The sequence below is a fragment of the Mauremys reevesii genome, linkage group 1 (assembly GCF_016161935.1).
Source record: "Mauremys reevesii isolate NIE-2019 linkage group 1, ASM1616193v1, whole genome shotgun sequence".
Taxonomy (NCBI): domain Eukaryota; kingdom Metazoa; phylum Chordata; order Testudines; family Geoemydidae; genus Mauremys; species Mauremys reevesii.
In genome coordinates, this window is record NC_052623.1 from 113,811,321 (window position 1) to 113,833,463 (window position 22,143).

The window sequence follows — 22,143 nt, forward strand, 5'->3', positions numbered from 1 at the left end:
TTTAAAGCTTGACTGGACAGAAGTCTAGAAAATAAGTGAGGAAGTATAAGAAACAATCCTGCACAGCCAAGAGTAGAGATTTCCTTGAGGACCAACAAACTCTGGGGGATCTATAGCACTTCTGCTTCTGATGCTGGAGAACAGAAGGAAGGGCTCAGCTTTAAAAGATCCTTTCCTGGACTGGGGGATGGGGCAACCTGCTACTCCCCCGGCCCCAAATACTGAAGTTGTTGAAAACAGATCAGCTGGGTCCAGTCCTTCACCCTGAAGATGTTGGAAGAGAAGGGTGCAGAAAGCAACTGAAAACTACTAAAGGTAACTGGGTGGACACCTCAGGGTCTGATTCAGGAGGGGGGTCAATTTCTAGACTCCACAGGAGTCAGGGAATTACTGAGCTCTTCAACCTTCCTCCCCACTGGACCAAGAGAAGGGAGGGGGCACTCTTATCTCCTGCCAAATGGGAGTGTTGGACCCAGTGTAGGCAAACCTAGCTCTGCACACCTCTTGCAGCTAGCACGGATGACAACAGTGGCCTATTAAACAAAACCATCTAATCATGAATATTAGCTGTAAATATTCAGCCTTATTCAGATAGCCAAATATGGCCTATACTGTTGCCATCCCAGTCATTTTTATTCAGTTTGCTTACTAATAGATCCTTTCCATCTCTAGGCTATAAATAGCCTAGCTATAAAAGCTTTGTCTTATTATACTGAAAAATTACAAAGCACCCGATGAGATTTATTTTAAAAATATTTAGCTTTTATTACAAACAGAAAAGGTTTCCAAGAAGTTTTCCGATTAAAATAGCCAGCTTCTAAAAACTCATCTACTCCAGCATCCCCAGCTCTTCTTCTGCATAACTCTCTCCAGAGCATATAATTAAGCAGACGTGCAGATTAGAGAATCAGTTGCAACAGCGTTTCCTCTTCAGTTTGTACTCAGACCCCATCTAACCAATAGAAATGCAACAGCTCACATGGATCCTAGGCTTTTGTGCACGTACTTTGGAATAATTAACATGTTAATTAGTGAATGAGCAGCCTGCAATGCACACTGTTAAGACCCTGCAGGACATGTTTTCAATTTAGATTCAAAATGCAACATTTGCTAGAAAAGTGCTTCAGGGGAGGACTTCCTTCCCTTTGGTGTTCCTTGCATGGAAATCTATAGGTGATTATTCCCATAAATACAGTCAGCTTCCTGCTTCCTGTATGTCAGGGCCAGAGGAAAGCAGAACAACATTTTATTTTTCCTGGGGTTAGGGCTCCAGATTTCTCTAATTCAGTTCTGTCTCTGACATTGCCAAGAAAGGCCCAATCATCCAATCAGCACGTTGAGTTGGACAATCCACGTCCAAAGATGCATAAACACTATTTGTTGTGATAAGAAGTACAGCACAGTAAAGCACATAACAGGAAGTCTGGTACTGATTAACCCTTGGTCAGTGACAGCCCTGCAGTGTGGGGGGAGAGAGAGAAAATTGTTTTCTACAGATGAGTGTCATGGCTGGCCAGTTGCTCCTCATACTGCTTTCCACTTCCCTAGCAGGTCTCCTGCAAGCTGAAGGAAATGGTAAGAAAACCTTGACTTTTTGCCTGTGAGGCTGGTTTGGGGTTTTACGTAAGGAATGAGCTCTTATGTGGCAGGATAGGAGCAGAGTAAGCCAAGGGGAGTCCCCGCTATGCTTGAGTGTCTCAGACATCTTACTTTTTCAGGTATCTAAAAGGGTGTCATAAGGAGGAGGGAGTAAACTTGTTCACCTTGGCCTCTAAGGATAGAACAAGAAGCAATGGGCTTAAACTGCAGCAAGGGAGGTTTAGGTTGGACATTAGGAAAAAGTTCCTAACTGTCAGGGTGGTTAAACACTGGAATAAATTGCCTAGGGAGGTTGTGGAATCTCCATGTTTGGAGATATTTAAGAGTAGGTTAGATAAATGTCTATCAGGGATGGTCTAGACAGTATTTGGTCCTGCCATGAGGGCAGGGGACTGGACTCGATGACGTCTCAAGGTCCCCGCCAGTCCTAGAATCTATGAATCTATGTTGGCGTTTCATACATGCAGTGTGTGTGTGCTCGGTTTCAGCCCCATGTACTGTCGCTGTGAACTGGTTTCCCTAGAGTTTTAAAGTCATGTCCATACTTTCAGTTTTCCCAGTCAAGGTGTGGGGCAGATAAGGGTGGGGCAGGGGCAGGACCTGGAAATACAGCCCTGTCTGTGGTGAAGAGAAAAAAGAGAGGAAATATCTTTTCCCACAGAGATGAGGGAGGCAGAAAACAACCCTTCCCATCTTGGAGAAAAACTACTAATCAACCCAGAAGCTAGTGGGGTGGGAGGGTAGCCTCCTACCACCCAGCAGCCTTGAGGAGGGGGAATGGAAACATAAAAGGGAAGGGGAAAATTCCCTCAAGTCCAGGAGAGGGGGAGATGCATGGGGGAGTGGAGAAAGGAAACCAACAAGAAATGAAGAATGCAGCTCCAGTCAGTAGAAAGAGAAGTCTCTACCCCGACCCCTCCACCTCCCCTACTTCTTCAAAGCCTGTGAAAAGCAGTCTGAAGAGAGGCAGATACACTTGTGAGAGAACACTACGGGGAAAAGAGAGACAAAAACCAAAATGGAGTTGGGGTGGGGAGGAAAAGGAATAAAGATCTGTATAAGATGGGGGAGAGGAAGAAGAGACAGACATTTTAGGGTTTAGCGTTTACTGTTATTGATATTTTAATTTTAAAAGGGCTAGTGTCAAACTGCTTATGCCCCCAAAGCTACAGTACCATCTTGTGCGGAATGTACATCCTCTGCACTTCCTGGGAACGAGATGCCAGATAGGTGGATAGTTTCCTGAATCAAATGAGGCAAGAGGGAGCTAGTGTGGGACTCCAGAAGCCGGGGCTTCAATTCCCTGCTCTGTCACAGGCTCCCTGTGTGACCTTGTGTAAGTCATTCTATGCCATAGTTCCCCATCTGTAAAATAGCACTGCCCTCCCGCACAGGGCTCTTGTGAGGATAAATACATTAAAGACTTGAAGTGTTCAGATCCTATAGAAAGGGGGCCATCCTGGGGACCTTAAATAGACCAGAAGGTTTGCTTTTCCTTTATCCATTCTTTAAGTCGTCAGTGCTATTGTGTTTGGCTTGTTTGCGACTGCGGTACTGCTTAAAACAAACTGCCACCCAGTAGTTCCTAAGTACAAAATCATCCTCCAAGGATTCTGCCCTGGAGCAATTTCTTTGCCAGCCTGTTTAGATTCCCAAAAACCCCTCTTTGCATGTTTCCCAACTATTCTGCTGTACCAGGCAAACATCCTACCGCTCGCTATGTTCTGAGGCAGGAATATTTAGGGAAGCAAGAGACCAGCCTCACAGGCAGAACAGGCTGGGTCATAAACACTCCATTCCTAGCTGTGATAATCGGCGCGGCAGCATTTAGAGATTAAAACCGCACTATTACATTGCTGCCTCCTGTCACTTCCTCAGAACTACAGAGCAGGAAAACGAATTTAAGGATAAGCAAGATAATGAGTGAACTGTGAGCTGTAAATCATTTAGCCAGACACTCGCAGCTACATTTACAAACAAAGAGTTAGACGAGACCTCATCCTGGTTGTAGGTCTATTGAAATCCATGCAGCAGTAAGGTACTACCCAATGTGAGTAACACTGGCAGAATCTGGCCCCCTGAAAACAAAACACCAACTGTCTCAAATCTAATTAATAGAATCTTAGGCCTGGAAGGGCCCTAGATAATTCATCTAGTCCAGCCCCCTGCACCCATGGCAGGTCTAAGTACTATCTAAATCATCCCTAACAGGTGTTTGTCTAACCTGCTCTTAAAAATCTCCAATGACAGAGATTCTATAACCTTCCTGGACAATTTATTCCAGTAATTAACCCCCCTGACAGGAAGTTTTTCCTAATGTCCAACCTAAACGGTCCTTGCTGCAATTTGAGCCCATTGCTGCTTGTCCTATCCTGAGAGGTTAAGGAGAACAATTTTTCTTCCTCCTTGTAACAAACTTTTATTTCCCCTAGTGATCATTAAAGTGCATAGTTAATAAAAATAATCAATTAATTAATAGTAATCAGGTGTACAACAAAACAGACCAGGAACTGCATGTTCTGTGCCAAGGGAGGCCGCATGGTCCACTGGATAGGACATGAGGCTGTAAGACTTGGGTTCTAGCCCCAACTCTGCCACTGACCTGCGGTATGAAAAACACTCTTTGAGTTCAGTATGTTTAGCAAAACCCACCAGCATGTCAGCATTTACAGCACAGTAACTGATGACGATTAGAATACTCAATATTTATCCCTGTATGGTGGGATTTTTGACTCTGGTATTAATATAATAATTTATGTGTATGTATCGCTGCCCTCTGCTGGAAGTAACAGCACTGTTCATGCATGCAAGTGGTTGAGATGGCCCTGCTAGAACTGCTTCTCCAATTTAATTCAATAGCACCTGCCCTTTTAACCTATGGGGCAGCAGTTCTCAAATTTTTACCATCATGCCCTACTCTTATTAAAAGAAATAAGCTCAGGCCCCCACCTGCACTAGACACAATATTCATATGTAGCCAGTGTTAGCTAAATACCAGAATGCAATTATAATCATCTTACCCTGACATGTTTAAATTAGATGGGGATATTATTGAGGGCAACCTGGGTTGCTGTTGGGGCTGAAAGGAGAGTCTGGGGCAGCACAGGGGCATTTAGGAAGATGGGGGATGGGAGCTTGGAGTCTTGGGGATTGTGTTGGCTGGGCGGGGAGGGCAGCTCCTGGAACAGTCTCAGCCTGACTTACCATTTCGTCCCTCCTGGAGTCCCTGTCCCGTCCACCTCCTGGCCAGCTTCTGCTGCTCACCAGCTTTCAGAACAAAGCAGATGGACATGGTCTTCCTGACTGTCAGTGCCACATCAGCCCCCAGCGGCCAGGAGGACTTGCTGTGTAAGGAAACCTGGCTGGGGCCGTGAAGCCCTGGTGGGTGTGGGAGAAACTTTATTTGGTGCTAGAGCAGGGTATCAAAAAGCAAAGCGTAAGCAGCAATTTGCATTTTCTTATTTACAAGATTACGTGAAGTAAGACAGAATTCCAGGGTCCATCCACACCCTGTCAAGGGGAAACTGTTTGAACAGGCTTTTTGGAGGGATACCGGGATGTACCTTGCCGGCACAAGAAGTTGATAAATATGGGCCAGAATCTTTTATTCTGCTTGGGTTAATGGTGCCTAAAAATAGATTAGGGTTTGTTATGTGGGGGGGGTTGTTTTTTGTTTTTGGGTTTTTTTGACTGAACTTATTGAATCCTTTCTAACGGAGTTCTTTGGCATCCGTTTTAAATTGTCGCTTCCTTTCCATTTAGTGTTTTTACAGGAAGAAAATGCAAACAAGTTTTTGGGAAGAACAAAGCGTGCTAATTCCTTTTTGGAGGAGCTGAAGCAAGGGAATATTGAAAGAGAATGTTATGAGGAACGCTGCTCAAAAGAAGAAGCCAGAGAAGCCTTCGAAGACACAGAGAAAACAGTAAGGCCAAATCAACATGAAACAACTAGGCCTTCATCATCCAAAGTGAAAGGCCCCTATGATCAGTAGTTACTTTTGAGCATTAAACCCGCAGAGTGATTTCAAGCTCTTTCTGTTTTAAATATTAGAAGTAGGCAGACTGGCAAAGTTTGGTTTTAGAACACCAGAGGAGCAGAGCGAAACGTACAACATCTGAGAAGGCATCCAGTCCTAGTTCAGGTCTTGCCAGATCAGATCATGTTAAAGCCGCCTGTTCACTTTTACCTGGTTCTGATCTGTTTAGTTTAGACAGTGACCTACTTAGAGCATCTCTAACACTGTTAGTATAAAATACTTAAAGGACGGATTCTCAACCCCTCCTGAGCTCTGTGTGTGTTCAGTGGAGCCCCTTTCTGCATTAAGAAGTACAGGCCAGGCAGAACAGATGTTTTCACATGAGATTTGAAATGAGATGGAGAGAGTACAAGAAGGCTGATTGAGATGACAACCACTGCTGAGGAGAAAGTTCTCATAAGATATTAACCAAACTTATCTCAAGGTGCCTGGTACGTCTCAGATATTTAAGGGCTGGATTCGTTATTCCACATGGAACTTGTGTCTGCGGTGTAAGCTAAAGCTGCTGATGTGCAGCTCTAACTTAGATTGAGGCTTGTCAGCTGAGGATCAGGGCCCTTGTAGCAGGCTGGACTGGATGATCTGATGTCTTTTCACGAGCTCAAATTGAGGTAGTCGGTGCTAATGGCAGTTCTTGTCAGCCTGGCTTACTGACTATCCTGGATGATGACCTCCTTTCAGTGTCCTTATGTGATATTCTGATTCTCCTGCTGGCTTTCTGCCTGTGCAAAAACAAAGCATCCCCTTAGGTCCTGGAGAGGGAGAGTGGGTGGGAAAGAGGCAGGTCTGCCAGCTTTGAAGAGGTATGTTCCGGCTGCAGAAGCATCCTTCAGCATTGATAGCAGTAATAGTATGAAGGAGGGCCTTGAAGAATATACTTCTTTGGGCAGCAGAAAGGTTACCAACCAGGCTGGCCTTGAAGAGTCCATGTCCCCTTCTCACCAGAGAGGAAGCTTATCCCAGCGCTAGTTTTAGAGCCTATGTTCTGAGTCCCAGCCTTGCCGTGACTCTTGGTAGCAGGAAGAAGGCTGAGTCAGCCAGAGAAGAAATAGGAGGCCAGAAGTGGGGAAACCAGGAGTGAGAAAGGCAAAGGAGCAGGAAAGAGATGTGGGAGTTAAGGGGAGGGTTGGAGAGATGGGGATCAGAGAGACTTCAGTGGATTGGGGTGATTAGAGAAGGGAACACAAAATGTTTGGAAGGCAAAGAGTGAAATTTGGTGGGGAGATGTATTTCAAAAGGTGGGTGAGGAATTGGGGGAGGAGCACAAAGAAACTAGAGGAAGGGAAGAGGCAAGATGGAATGGAAAGTGAGATAAAAATCAAGACAGCAGAGCCACACGGCCTGAAGGTTAGTAACTTGGATGTAACATTTATATTCCCACATTTTATACTGTATCCCTGGGAAAAAATAGGGAGTCTGCTCTAAGCTATAGGGCATGGGGGATTTAAAGGGAAGATTGTGGTTTGGGGTATGGATTGTAAATAGAGTGTAGGGGATAATCTTCAAGCTGACTGTGACCTAAACGTAGGTGGTTGTCACTTTTTTCCTTATAGTTTGAGCATTAGGGCCTTATTCTTCCACCGCAGGATTCAATTAACTTCCATGAAGTCAAACAAGTTCATTTCTTATAACTATTCTTCTCCTAAGGCAACAAGGTCTGTTAAAGCATTGTTAGGGTTGCACAAAATATTAGGAAGTGGACTAATTAAGAAATGTTAGCTCAGCTGTGGTGAACATCTACAAGAAGCAATATATGATGATAAGCTATATATCTAACCAGGAAAACTGAAAGAAAAGAGGCCACAAGAGAGAAAGAGGGGGAAAAAAGCACTTTGCCTTCTTTCAGTGTTAACTTCATATAGGATCATAGCTGATTGAGATACAAAACATCACCAGGGCCCTATTCTCCCACCATAGATTGCAGAGTTGCCAATTCTCCCTATAGATGGTCAGTTTTTTTTCTTAAAACCCCCTCTGGGATCAGGTTATTAGCTAAGTAGCTCAACTTTCACTGATACGAAAATGGCTAGACTTCATGGTTTTGTTTAAAGACGCAATTAAAGTAGAACATTGCACTGCAAGGGCCTGTATTTACATCCAACTTAAGAAGTTCCACTTTAACTGTATCTTTAAACAAAACTATCTTTAGTATATTTGTATGAAAGCTTCTGTGTTAGAGTTTGATTCACTAATCTCTGTCTATCCGTTGTTTTTCCCCATTAGGACGAGTTCTGGAATAAATATATAGGTAAGGAGTACTTTAAATTGTACTTTGTTCTTAAACCTCAGAGAAAGTATATTATAACATAATGGACACTGAGGCCTTGTCTACACTACAGGGAAAAGTCAATCTAAGCTACACAATTTGAGTTACGTGAATAGCGTAACTCAAGTCAATGTAGCTTAGATCTACTTACTGCGAGGTCCACACTATGCAACGTCGAGGGGAGATGCTCTCCCATTGACTCCCCCAACTCTTCTCAATCAGGTGGAGTACAGGAGTTGACGGGCAAGTGATCTGCGGTCGATTTAGTGGGTCTTCACTAGACCCACTAAATCGACTGCCGACGCATCTATCACCGCAGCATCGATCCTTCGGTAAGTGTAGACAAGCCCTGAGAGAAATACAGTTATAAAAAAAAATTGTTGGCTGATAAGTAAACAACACTGCTGTGTGACCCCTAGAAGCTTCAGTTTGCAATGGTATTTGCATGGTGACCATTACTGATTTAGTAATGTATTAAACCGGGACTGTGGAGTCCAGTACCCAGGGATTTCACAGCAAATTGGCCCTTTTGCTTAGGTCTGGACTTTCAAGTTCCCCAAATTCAGACCTAAAGGACACATCTCACACGCACACCACTCCCAAGCCCTCGGACACCACTACTTTCCTGATTTTAAAAGGAGCCCATTGGCTTCCTCCATCTGCTGCCACCTGCACCCTATCACTCCTCTCCTTTGTTCACTGAGTCAAACCTTCCCCTAACCAATTCCGAGGGTCTTTTTTCCTGAGGTCAAAGAAGCACCTGGCCTTCCTCATCACTCCTAACCAGTATTAGACCAGCCTGGCCAGGTTTTTTTAATGGATTTGCCAGTTGCCAGAAAAATAATTTAATCTGCCAGGTTTCTTTTACGTGGGTCTAAAGATTTACATTATTATCACAATACACTGGTATATCTAATGTTAAAGGTTTCTGTGTCCAGCTAAAGATGCTGCAGTGTTCTCACTTGCACAGTTTAAGCAATAACAGATCAAAACTGTTGAAAATATGGCAGCAGTCTGGCCACCAACACAGAAGCGCACTGCGCATGTATGAGAGAGAGGGTTTGAGTCATGTGAGAGCATGGAGAGGTGTAATGTGATCAGTCTTATCTATGTGTGTGCTCTCTAGATATTGTAAGTGACTGTAGAAGGGGGGGATTGTGGAGTTGCCTTGTGGTTGGGGTTGAGGTGGACTTCCATGGAGGGGGGTTGCCTTTCTTTTGCATTTCAAAGGTGGTAACCCTAGCCCCAACACACACACAATAGCAAGTATGTCTTCACTGCAGAGTTAGCCCAATCTAGCCTAGCCCAGCCCAGCCCGGGTAGAGCATCCCCGGTGCAAAGCACCAACTGTGCCAGACCCGTGTGCTGGGATGGGTTTCTGGTGGGATATTTCATGGTTCTTAACGTGCATTAAATGAGCTGCTCTATTAATTCATTCACAGGGTGAGCATGCTCTTTCTCTCTGCCCCTCGCATGGAGCTGCTGTCTGGCAGTGACATGAGAACAGTACTGTATGCAAATAACTTTCAAGCGGAGCTATTCATTAATACAGACAGTTCTGAAAGGGAAAGCAAACAGCATGTGGCAGCAGGCACTTTTAACAAGAATGTCATTATGGAATTCACTCTGCAAACCACAATGTGATTCGTAGTGCAGCAGGCTGACTTCTCTGTTCCTCTGGTTCTTTCCTGTCTGCTAGACATAAAAGTGTCATTTGGGGTACATTTCCCCAAACAATGGGTCTTACTGTTATCATATCTTTACCAGAAAGCCAGTGTCAGCTTCTGGCCAACTGGCAGTGCAGGAGGAGGATTTCTTGAACTGCATCTCAGTTCAAACACAGTGGAAATGCAGCAGAAATAGAGCAGACTAATGTAGGGTTAATACGCTGAGCCAGTGTAGGTGATTTACAGTGTAGAAAGAGGGTGGGAGGTAGAAGAGAAAGTACAGGCCAGGTAGAATTGTGGATAAGCTTGGAGGTCCAACAGCACCTGGGTTTGATTAGCCTGCATTCTCACTGCAAAGTAGGTGGGTTGCCAACCCAGGCTGAAGCAAAACCCAAGCTCAAGCCTATATATTCAGTCATGCCTGCTAGAGCAGGCCTAAAACACCTTCGGGACCAAGTTAGAGGTTTTTCTGTGTAGACAGAACGGGGGTTGGGGCAACACTCAAGCTATAGCCCAGGCTAACTCTTCAGTGAAAATGTACCCTATAAATGGGAAACAAGTTAGCTGTGGTTATGACCCTGTGGCAGATAAGCCAGAGAGTCAGCTGGTTTCCTGGTTATCCTGTAAGGAGGCAGCCCAAAGAGAGGAAGACAGGGAATAATGGTGGCAGCCCAAGTTCAAAGAGGCACAGAGGGGAGGTAATTTAGTACCTGACCTTAGCTAAAGCACTGTAGCTATACCACACTACTCCCATGTTCTTGGTTGTCCTCACCTCCCTGCTGCAGAGGTGTCAACTGTCACAATATTTAGTGTTTTTCTTTAAAAAAACAGCTCCTGGAGTCATGTGATTAGGCAAGAATCTCAGTTATCATTTTTTTAAAAACACTGTGGCTGTAGAGAAGAGTTTGAAATGTGACCCCTAAAGGCTCAATGGCTGGAAGGCAAATAGGAACACCAAATTTACTATTTTTTTTAAAATCTCATGAATTTTAAGCCAATCACATGATTTTGTAGTGGCCTGACTCAAGATTTTTGATTGCTTGGGGACTGCAATTCCACTGCTAGGTAAATACAAGAAAAAATACCAGCAGAATAGGGGACACTCATGAGACATCTCTCCTGTTATCTGAAGATTTTGGGTGTCCCCTAAGACCTTTCAGGTTATCTGGCCTTCACAACCCTCAGCACAAATGTTGCACTCTCTGATAATGCAGTAATACTGAAGCCTTCTCTATAGTAGGCTGAGTTATGCTCCGCTATATGTGAGTAGAGCTGGTCAGGAGTTTCTCGCAGCCTTTTGTCAGAAAATACCAATTCTTGGAACCCCAAATGTTTTGCGGAAACTTATTGTGTTTGATGAACTTTCAATGAACCACATGTTTGAACCACAGCTCACCTGGTGGACTGCTGGGGAGCCCAGGGCTTTCAGGCTCCTTGCCATGGAGTGCAAGCCTCGGAGCACCTGCTGCAACCTGGATCAGCTCTGCATCAGGGATCCTGGAAGCTCTAAGAGGCTTGGCTTGAGCCAGGGTTCTCAGAGACTCCAGGCTTTCTGCTGGGGAGCCTGTAAACCCTAGAAGTCCAGGCTCCTCCAGACAGGGGATCTCAATCTAGGTTCCTGAGTCTAAGTAGGGATTGTGGAAGGCCTGGGAGCCCCATTTCACTTTGGGGTTCTCCAGGCTTCCGGACTCCATGCTGCAGAACTAAGAGCCTGAAAATCCTGGGACATGTTTCAGGAGCTGCAGTTCTGGGGCAGCCCTGGCATGTGGTTTATCCCTGGGCTGGGGGCCCCAGGGCTTCCACACTTCTAGGCCAGCTGACTGCCTGGACTGCCCAACTCCCCCAAAACCCCAGTGATCCAGCTGTCCTGACAGCTGGGCTGCCCAGGAAGCCAGCTGGCCTGGGGCAATCTGTGTGGTGGGGTTGCATGGGAATTCTGTCAGTTTCACAATAGCTGTTCAGTGCTGGGCATCTGTGACACTGGCAATAATCATGTAAATTTCAGTCAGCAGCAGCCAGGGTCCACAGGGAGCATATTTCATTTTGATACACCGCGTGGTGGTGTTTCCAAAATGAACATTTTAAGGAATTTCCATTTTGTGGGAAGTTTTGAACATTTTGGTTTTGTTCAGAACATGATCCATTACATACTAATGTCAAAGCAGCACAAAATGTATGTGTCTGATGATAAGTCTAGTGCATGATATTAAACTGTATGTATACATGTCATTGTTTACTGTTGGTCTAGGACCCTTTTGGAAATGCAGTATTAAATCTCACAGGGTTATCCTGAGATAACATTTTAAATACAAATAACAAAAAGGACAGTAACAAAATTCACCATCCAGGAAAACTTCAAATCTCAATGAAAATGTTTATACTGTATCTTAAAAGCTGCTGTGGCCTCTTTTTGCAGACGGGGACCAGTGCAAACCCAATCCTTGTCACTATGGTGGAACGTGTAAAGATGGAATTGGCACATACACTTGTACATGCTTGGATGGATATCAGGGCAAAAACTGTGAATCTGGTAGGTCTCTGTTTTTACTGTAGGATGGTGATGAAATATTCAAAGAGCCAGTGAGTAAACAATATTTCTCATTTCCTTAGAGTTAAGGAATAAATGACAAATATAGGGTTGGAAAGTTTTGACATGTCTGAAACCAACAATACTTGGCTTAGGAGGCCAGTGCAATAAGGCATTAAACTACCAAGTCTCTGCAAATAGATAAGGTTAATAAATGCTCAAAAACTTCTGTTAATGTTACAAACCAGGTGCCCAGTCCTACAACCCTTATTGGTGTGGGTAATACTTACCTCACAATCAGCCTGAACTCAGTAAGAATGCTCAGATGAGTAAGGGTTGCAGGACCTAACTAATATAAATGCACCTTATTTGAGCTCCCAGATATTATTCTTCTGGTATTACACCACTTATTGTCTAGAAAGAGGAGGAAGAGGCAAATCAGGGGAGAATGATTTACAGTAGATAATGCAGTGACTTTCTACCCTCCTGGGCACCCCATTCTCCTTGGGATTCCCTCTCTTCATCTAAATCCTTCTTGAATACCCACTTCTACTGGGACAGCCTCAAGAAACGAACAATATCTCTGTACGTACAGCGCTTCAGCAGCGCAGCTGTACCCATACAGCTGAACTGCTGCAGCATATCTGGCAAAGACGCTCTTTCGTTGGCATAAAAAATAAGTGGTATAAGCTATGTCAGCAGGAGAATTTCTTCCACCAACATAGCACTGTGCACACAAATGCTTATGTCAGGGTAACTTCTGTCACTCAATGGGGTGGAATATTCACACCCCTGAGTGACATAAGTTTTGCCAACATAGGCTGTAGTGTAGAAAAAGTCATCCACTTATTTATTTATCTTGTGAGCGAATGGGTAATGTTTATCAAATGCTGGGAGAGAAGGGTGAAGGCATTGGAACTGAGGCCGGGAATTGGGTTGGGGAGAACAATGAGGGATATGAATTATACAAGGAGGGAGGAATGGAGGAATAACGTGCCTACCAGCACCCTGATCTCTTTGCTTGTATGTTATACTCCTTTCCCCCACCACTTGTTTGCATTTTCCTTTTTAAACTATCCATTCTTTGGGGCAGAGACTATGTCTTCATCTGTGGTTTGAAAGTGCCTAGCACATTTTGGGCACTATTGCAACATGAGGAATAATGCATCTGCCAAAGGCAGGCTTGAAACATTGCAAACAAAAAGACAAAGGCTCTGGTCCAAGTTTACAAGCATTATCAACTGCATGCGCCTTTATAAAGTCACCATTTCTTTGTCATTTTCACACAAATGTGTCTTTGATGTAGTTATACCAAAATACTGCAAGCTGAACAATGGCGAATGTGACCACTTCTGCAGACCCATAAGAAACAGTGTTGAATGTTTCTGTGCCACTGGATATGTTCTGGGAACAGATGAAAAATCTTGTACTCCGACAGGTATGAAGCAATGCACTGATAAGGATGGATTCTCCCATTGCTTTGATGGTGACAGAAAACTAGACTTGCCATCGTTTCTCATTTAAACAGTTTTCCCTCAAGTACAGCTTGCTCTATTTAAAAAAAAAAAGTGTACACAAAATACTACATTTATAAACTGTTTTTGTCATACTAATATAGATTAACCTTATATATTAATATACGGACATTATTTATAAAACAACCAAGCTCTGCTTACATACAATGATGGTATTCGGTTCCTCATGTATTATTAATCTTTATATTAAAAAAGAATGTATTTAATAAGTATAAATGATTGCACTTGTTATGACATCCTTTATAAGTAAAAAACAAAAAAATCCTATGTTTAAAGAGTCATATGAATCATAAATATAGCACTTTGCCCAGATACTCATTTTTTGTAAGAGTGGATGCATAATCATATCAATTTAAATAATTGAAAACATTTCATTTTAAAGATTTTGAAAGCATACTTTCAGTGAAATTGTTTGCTCAACATTGTCTCTATAGAAATCAAGCACTGTGCATCAAACTTAGCACTGTGGACAAGCCTTAGGACAACAGAAATGCAGTTGGTTTTGGTCCAATCTAGTCTTAGGCTCTGTGGTGTCTGCCAAGCCCCTGCTGGTGTCTTGAAAAATTTCATGGAATCTGCTATTGTAAAGATAACTGGGTAAATGATTCAGCTGTAAAAGGACATTGTTACACTATTATTATTTTTTTTTGTCATTTGTAGAGTATGTTTTCTCTTCTCTCTATTATTTATACAAACATTTGAAACACTGAATGTGACATCTATTTACTTATAAATCATTTTCCTCCCTCCTAGGCACATTGGTTTACTTTAGGGCTTCTTATAAATGATGGGGTTCTAGAAGTTTAAAAAAAGTGCACTGAAATTGTTTGTTCAGGATAAAAAACAAACATCAATAAATGTACTTGGACATTGCAAATGAATAGACGCACAAGAAATGTCACATAATGAGCTTTCTAATCATGAAACTCTCCACTCAACTTAGCTGTCCTGAAGGGACTCTAGTGTACGTTTATATGTCTAAAGTTACCGTATTGTTAGGACATCAAATATTAACTCTTTGTCGTTGTCCTTACAGAGCCTTTCCCATGTGGGAAAGTTTACGTGAAAAGAAAAAAGAGGTCAGTGGGTTCATTTGGTAACAGTAGCAGTGTTACCAGTGAACAAGATGGCAAACTCAATGAACTGTATAACAACAATGGGACAAGCCACAAGAACATCACCAGTATCACAGACAGCCCAGACCTTCATCTTCAGAATGAAACAAAAGCTCCCGATAGAAAAGAGACTGATCCTAAAACTAATGTGTCTCTAAATCCTCATACGAGGATAGTAGGTGGTGATGACTGCTTGCCTGGTGAATGTCCGTGGCAGGTAAATAAGTATGTTTTATATCTTACATATAAAAAGATGTGCAGTGTTGTTGTAGCCGTGTTGGTCCCAGGATATTAGAAAGACAAGGTGGGTGAGGTAAAATCTTTTATTGCATCAATTTCTGTTGGTGAAAGACAAGCTTTCAAACTCACACAGAGCTCTTCCTCAGATCTGAGAAACATACTCCGAGTGTCACAGCTAAACACAAGGTGGAACAAATTGTTTAGCATAAGTAGTTAACACATATTGCGAGGGACCATTCAAAGTGAGGTGGCCTGTTAACAGCTCTCCAGCCAGAGGGGGGAAAGGAACAAAAAATGCTGGGCTGAAGGTGGTGGCGCGGGGAGAGATCAGGGGTTAGTGGGTTACAGATTATAGCGAGCCATAAATCTAGTGTCTCTGTTCAGTCCACGATTTTTAGTCTCTAGGAAAGTTATGAATTTAAGTCCTCAGGCTCATCTTTTGAAGGTGTTGTCTAAGTTTCCATTGAGCATGAGGACTGATAGGTCAGATATAGAGTGAGCCCTTTGTGGAAAGCATTCACCCAGAGCTGATGTGGTATTTTTCCCCATAATTATTTTTCTGTGTGTTCATTCAAGAGAGTAGTGATTGTCTTATTTCACCCACATAGTTGCTATCATCCTCATGGTGATGGACAGAGGTCAAATTACTATGATGATAGAATAGTATCTGCCATTTTTGGCACCATGAACCATTGGGCACTGCTGCTCTGACTGAATCCTGGCAGAAATAATGCAATCACACTGGAGTGCACTAGTTCCTCTGGGAACTAGGAATTGATGCACTGCACTGGATGAGGTACACCGCATGTTGTGATAGGCATGTGTAGGACCCGTGGATCTTGAAAGGTGTGTTGTGGGAGATATTGATCATTGTAGCAGTGGGGATGCATCTGCAGGTTTGCATCTGTTGTTCTGGCAGGGTCTGGGGCCGGTTTGAGTTGGTGTGTCCTGGTCTGTAGGGAGCTTGCTTCTGATGATGGCTGGAGAAGTTGGGGGGTTGTTTGAAGCATAGAAGGGGTGTATATATACTGTTGCTGGGCAGATACAAATACAGGCAATCCTCGACTTTATGACCTTTGAGTTATGATGGAACAGTACTTACGACGTTTGTAAATTGACATCCTGTTCCGACTGTACAATGTCGGTTCAGACTTTATGACGCTCAATCCCAGAGTGTTCCTATAGGATTTGAGTTATGACATTTTCAACTTACAACGTGATTCTCAGGAACCAATTTGTCATAAGTCCAAGGACTGCCTATATGTACTGTAGTTGTATGTATGTACAGTACGTAAAAAGCTATTACCTATGAAGGAAAGGTTCCTTTAATTTTAATCAGTTATTTATTAATTCTTATGTTTTTGTATCTTCTGGAGTCACCCATTTTCTCTCCTTGCAGGCTCTTCTAATAAATGAAAATAAGGAAGGGTTTTGTGGAGGGACAATTTTGAGCCAGTTTTATATACTTACTGCAGCTCACTGCATAAACCAATCTAAAATCATTAAAGTTGTTGTCGGTAAGTGACTGTTATTATTTTATTCCTTTAGTATAAGAACAGATATTAATGACAAACAACACGTACTCTAATCTCTATATGCAAGATGCCTTCTGTCTCTTTCCCCATAGCTTTTCATTTGGTCTTGTCAGCTATCATGATTGCCTCAATTTTTCCCTGGACTGGTATGGAAATGAGTGATTCACTTTGTAGCTGGCATCAGTGGAAATTCTTTTTCCTGTTGGTGAACTATGGGAACATGATAAAGAACAATAGTTTTAGCATTCTTACCCCTTCTTTTTCTCCCCAAGATACTAAGAATATTGCCTGTTCCAAAATCTCACTCTCTTTACCAGCCAGAAACTCTGAAATCTCAGGCTTTAGCTACACTGGGACATTCGGGAAAGTTAAGATGAATTAACTGAAAGAGGTTTAAGCTAAAGGAAACTTAAGCCATGGCTACACTAGAGAGCTTACAATGGCACAGCTGGACTGATGCAGCTGTGCCGCTGTACGGTCTCTCATGTAGCCGCTCTAAGCCGACAGGAGAGTTCTGAAACTGCATTGGTGAGACGGACAGGTGATCTCCTTGTGGTGATGGAGAGAGGTCAAATTACTATGATGATAGAATAGTATCTGCCATTTTTGGCACCATGAACCATTGGGCACTGCTGCTCTGACTGTGAATCCTGGCAGAAATAATGCAATCACACTGGAGATGCACTCGACAGAGTACCACTTTAACAGCTATCCTTGTGTATTTCAAAAAACCAGCACAGCAGTATCTAATCTCCAGTTCACACACAAAATCACCTCCAAGACCTTGGAACACTCTCCAAAAGAAAGCAAGAAAGAGCACTCACCTCACCATATTTAGATCACGCTCTAAAACCTTGTATTGATTCTTCAATATGAAAGTCTTCAAAGAAACAAAGAAAAAGAAGCAGCCCATTCCAAAACAGTAGCTACAAATTAAACCAAAGCCAGACTGGAGGAATTGTCTGTCCCATCTGAACAGACCCATTTTTCCTGCAAGCCATATATAGTACATAGGTGACAACGATAAGCCAGTGCTCTGCCCCAACCCAGCTCTTTCAGAGATTACATCATCCCAATGAACTTCTGCAGCAGCTGCAGTCAGTGGAGGTGTGCTGACTCAAAGCTCCCTGGTGTTGGAGGATATGTCTACATAGCCACTGAGAAGTGTGACTCCCAGCTCAGGTAGACATATATGCACTAGCTCTGCTCAACCTAAGGCGACCAGACATCCCAATATTAGGGGCTTTGTCTTATATAGGCAACTATTACTCACCACCCACCCCCTCCAAAAAAAAAAGTGTCCTGATTTTTTACACTTGCTGTCTGGTCACCCTAAAGCTAGCACAGTAAAAATAGCAGTGTAGCTGTGGCAGCACGAGCAGTGGCTTGAGTACATACCCAACGTGTTAGGAAGGATTGTACTCAGGCAGCTAATTCATGCTGCCGCAGCCACGATACAACTTCTACACTAGTTCAAACAGAGCTAGTATGTCTATCTCTGTCCAAGCTGGGAATCACACCTCCTCCCAGCTGCTGTGTAGACATGCTCTGAGAGTGATAGGGGCTAGGCAGTCTCCATAGACACCTCAGTATGAAATTCACCCCCGACAGAGATAAACCAGGGTCTAGGTCCCATCATCTTCAGGTTGTGATGCAGGACACACAATGCTCTTTTTGAAAGCTTGCTCCAGCCTCTAAGTATTGGTTACCCTCTGGTGACTGACTCCTGTTTGGTCGACCATACCCTCCCCCCATTACCTGAGAGATGGGCCCTGCACAGTTAGTAGATTTGGAGGACGCTGGGGAGAAGAGGATTATTCCAAAATTTGAGAAATGTTGATTTCTGTTAAATAAACTATAAAAAGAGCCCCCAAATACTATGGCAAAAGGTTCTTTAGAAATACACACAAAAACGTGAAAAGTACAAAGGTGGTCAGTTCAGAATTAGGTTATTTGCATTGTTATCCATCTTTCTTTGTTTTTATGGGGGCTTTTCTCAGTTTGAGTCTTTATATATAATAAAGACCCTGTGAACAAAATTAAACAACGGATATCTTTATTTATCTAGAAATGATTAAAATCATATTTCAGGTTCCCATGGCATTACATAAATATCAGCTCTCCATCCGCTTCTGCCCCAAAGTCAGAATCCTAATGCCAATCTACAAAGACATCAACAGAGTAGGAGCTGATTATCTTGGAGAATTTTTGCAGCCAGTTAAGACAGTCATATTTCCCAGGAATGCTGCAGCTGGGGAAGCTCAGACCAGACTTACAGACAGTGGGCCAGAGGATCTTGGCAGAAAGACCAAAAGCTGTAGAACCCCTTTCTAGAGGACTTCATATGGAGTCCAGGTCTGAGAGACATACCTTCTTAGATGTAGAAGAACTGGCTTGACTGTGGATGAACCCCTCTCTCTTGGGAGTTGTCTACGTACAAAGGTACACCAAAAGGTGTGATTTTAAACCAGTTTGGCTAAACTAATACAACTTTGCGTGTGGACAGTATTACATTTGTTTAGACTTAACTTGAACTTGTTTAGTTTGCCTCCTATATAAATTAGGTTTAAACCTGAGTGTACATACAATAAGATGCACCGCTTTAGCTAAATCAGTTTAATTTCTCACCTTTACTTCTACTGGTGTAACTTTGTGCATAGACCAGACCTCGGAGAGTTAATGAAATAGCATCAAGGCGGTGGTAATATCTATATTTGACAACATTTAGATATTGGTCTGAAATACGTTGCAAATTTGGAAAGGCCTAAAAATGACCAGTTCAATGGTTGCTTTAATTTTTCAAAAAGAAAACATCACAAGCTTTAGGCACCCAAAAATACAGTTTGTAGTTCTACAACAAAAGCAAATCCTACCCTTTGTACAACAGCAAGCCAGAAAATTTACAAATATTATCAAACCCAAAGTCCCAACCCACCCAGTTCCCAAAGAAACCCCAGGCAACAACACTGAAATATGTGGGACACTGTTCTTTTTTGCTGTTAGCGAGAATGTTAAAGAATTTTGAAGCACAAAGAAGCTCTGTTTCCAAATTATTGTGTGTGTTACCAAATAAAGGGCCAAATTCCATTCACACTTGTGAGCATGCCTATCCTATATGGCCCAAGTGGTAGGCAATGGAGAACAAAACATTCCTACATGAAATCACCATTTTAACAGTAAGGTCCTAACTCAATACTTGTTTAGCACTTTCTGTAGTCATCTATACCTGTGCAAAGTGCAAGGAAAATGCTCCCAAATCAGGATGGTAGGATTGTCCATGTGATTTGCACAGTAGAGAAGACTACACAAGGTGCAAAGCCATGGAGTGTTGGTCCCTTAGTTTTTCTAGGAACTGTTTATATTTGTTGTATTGTGTCTCATGATAATTATATTTTTAATGATTTTACACAGGGGAAGTGGACAGAGATAAGGAAGAAAACACTGAAATGATGTACTCTGTGGAAAAAGTGTTTGTACATGGTAAATTTGTTTCGGCAACTTATGATTATGACATAGCTCTTATAAAATTAAGGGAACCTATAAAGTTTTCTAAATATGTTATCCCGGCATGCCTTCCTGATGTGGAATTTGCTAACGAAATTCTGATGAATCAAAAATCTGGAACTGTTAGTGGTTTTGGACGTCTTCATGAACAAGGACGGGTATCCAACAAACTTAAAGTGCTTGAAGTCCCCTATATTGATAGAAATTCATGCAAGCAAACCACTAACTTTGCGATCACAGAAAACATGTTCTGTGCTGGCTATGACAATATAACAAAAGATGCATGTCAGGGAGACAGTGGGGGTCCACATGTAACTAAGTACAAGGACACCTATTTTGTTACTGGTATAGTCAGCTGGGGAGAAGGATGTGCAAGGGAAGGCAAATATGGAGTGTATACAAAAGTGTCCAAGTTCCAAGGCTGGCTAAAAAGGACATTTAGACAAAACTCTTAATTTTATTAAATTAATGTAGCATTATGTTTCGTACACTCAGCAGATTCTTAAATAAAGAGTTCAGTCTCTTTTAGCACTTCTGCTGAAATTCTTTCCTGACAGCTTACTATTTCCTTTGGGAGTTATAGTACTCTTTCTTCATGAGTTAACACATGGTTTTCAGCATGCGTACTTGCACTTAAAATAATGCTCTGTTTGATCTAAGGATTTTCATGAAACAAGATGGTTTTTTAGATTCCACTTTGGGTTCCTGATTTACAGTTTTCCAAATTGGTCTGTAGGAAACTTAGGATTGTTGTGGGGTTGTTGTTTTTTTTGATGAACACTCTCCAGTACTTGAGTTGGAGAGACAAGACAAATGTACAAATAGCATTTATATCGAAATAGGCATGGGACATTACTGAAATTAAACAGAGCATCTACAAAGCCTTATGGCCTCAGGACAAACTGTCTAATCTTCCAAATGACTCTTACACACATACATACACACACATTAAAAAGCTAAAGAAGGCAGAGAGGTTCCTCACTGCTAAAACTGTGCAGCAAATAAATCCTTTGACATTTGATACTAAATAACTGGGTATTTCATAGAAACAAAATGTCTGGTTGGTTTTAGAAAATTAATTTAGAAAAAAACTTGATTCTTATCAAGAAATCATATATTCATCATATATCTGTTTGTTTCTCTTTTTAAAATACTTTATCACTCTTGTTTCTTTTGTGGACAATAATTAATGAATTTAGTATTAATGTGGATGTTTTAGATACTTCTATAGAAATGCAATATTGTTGTACATCTGCATTTACCAACAAAATAAAGTGTTATCTATATTTATTTAGTAAATAAGTGTTTGCAAATATATATGAACAAAATCTCTTTGAAGACTAGAAAAAGCCTGTGTCCTCCCAAACAGCTGAGTCTGACACACTGCATCTGCTTTATGCCAAGTTGGAGAATAAATATGGGCCTTTTCCCTCAGCTTAAAAATAAGTCATTACATAACAAGATGATGAGCTCCTTATAAAGAAGTGAAACTCTGTTATGGCCTTTGATTTATTTGTTTAATTTGTAAAATCCATAGTTATGGGAGTTCAATACTTTTTTCATTCCCTCTCTTCAAAATATTGAATTTTCTAGTATTTTGTTCAGCAAACATTTTGAGCTGTAAGTTGCTCCATTTGAGATAAAACCTGCGGCAGAGGCCTTCATGGAGTTCCCATCAAATTGTTCCACCTGAGGTAGGATTTGACCCACACACATAATGATTCATGGGAGCATTAGGGTCTCTGCACCAGCTCCTTCCCTCCTATTGGCCTGCCCTCTGCTTCCTGGCAGTATGGCTCTAAAGGATGCTCCCTAGTTGGCTGCCCTGAGGATCTCACTTAAAAGGACCTACACAGAGGCCTTCGTGGGAAAGGTAATACTCTAGGTAAAGCCCTAAACTGTATAAACTTATTGCTGTAACTTCAGTGGGAGTGGTGTGCAGGAATGCTGTTCCCACCCAGCCATGTCCCCACTCAATGTGGGGTGCTGGTCATACAGTCCCCACCACAGACGCTGACTCCATGGATGCTCTGGGGCTCAAGTACCCACTGAAAAAAATAAGGGGTGCTCAGCACCTGCAGGGCTGAATTAATCTTTTGTGGCCCTCGACGCCTGGAC

At 42.3% G+C, this 22,143-nt stretch overlaps 1 protein-coding gene across 3 annotated transcripts; it reads left to right on the plus strand.

Moving 5' to 3' along the window:
* Window positions 1-1,406: 1,406 nt before the first annotated feature.
* F10 (coagulation factor X) lies at window positions 1,407-20,973 on the plus strand. 3 transcript variants are annotated; one of them, XM_039513478.1, is made up of 8 exons: window positions 1,407-1,575; window positions 5,362-5,522; window positions 7,860-7,884; window positions 11,986-12,099; window positions 13,403-13,534; window positions 14,668-14,963; window positions 16,386-16,503; window positions 19,933-20,973. In XM_039513478.1, exons 1-8 carry the CDS (start codon window positions 1,497-1,499, stop codon window positions 20,478-20,480), a joined length of 1,473 nt encoding a protein of 490 aa, XP_039369412.1. In that variant the 5' UTR covers window positions 1,407-1,496; the 3' UTR covers window positions 20,481-20,973. The 3 variants fall into 3 exon arrangements, with proteins under 3 accessions (XP_039369412.1, XP_039369422.1, XP_039369430.1); XM_039513488.1 differs by lacking the exon at window positions 13,403-13,534; XM_039513496.1 differs by lacking the exons at window positions 5,362-5,522; window positions 7,860-7,884.
* Window positions 20,974-22,143: the final 1,170 nt, after the last annotated feature.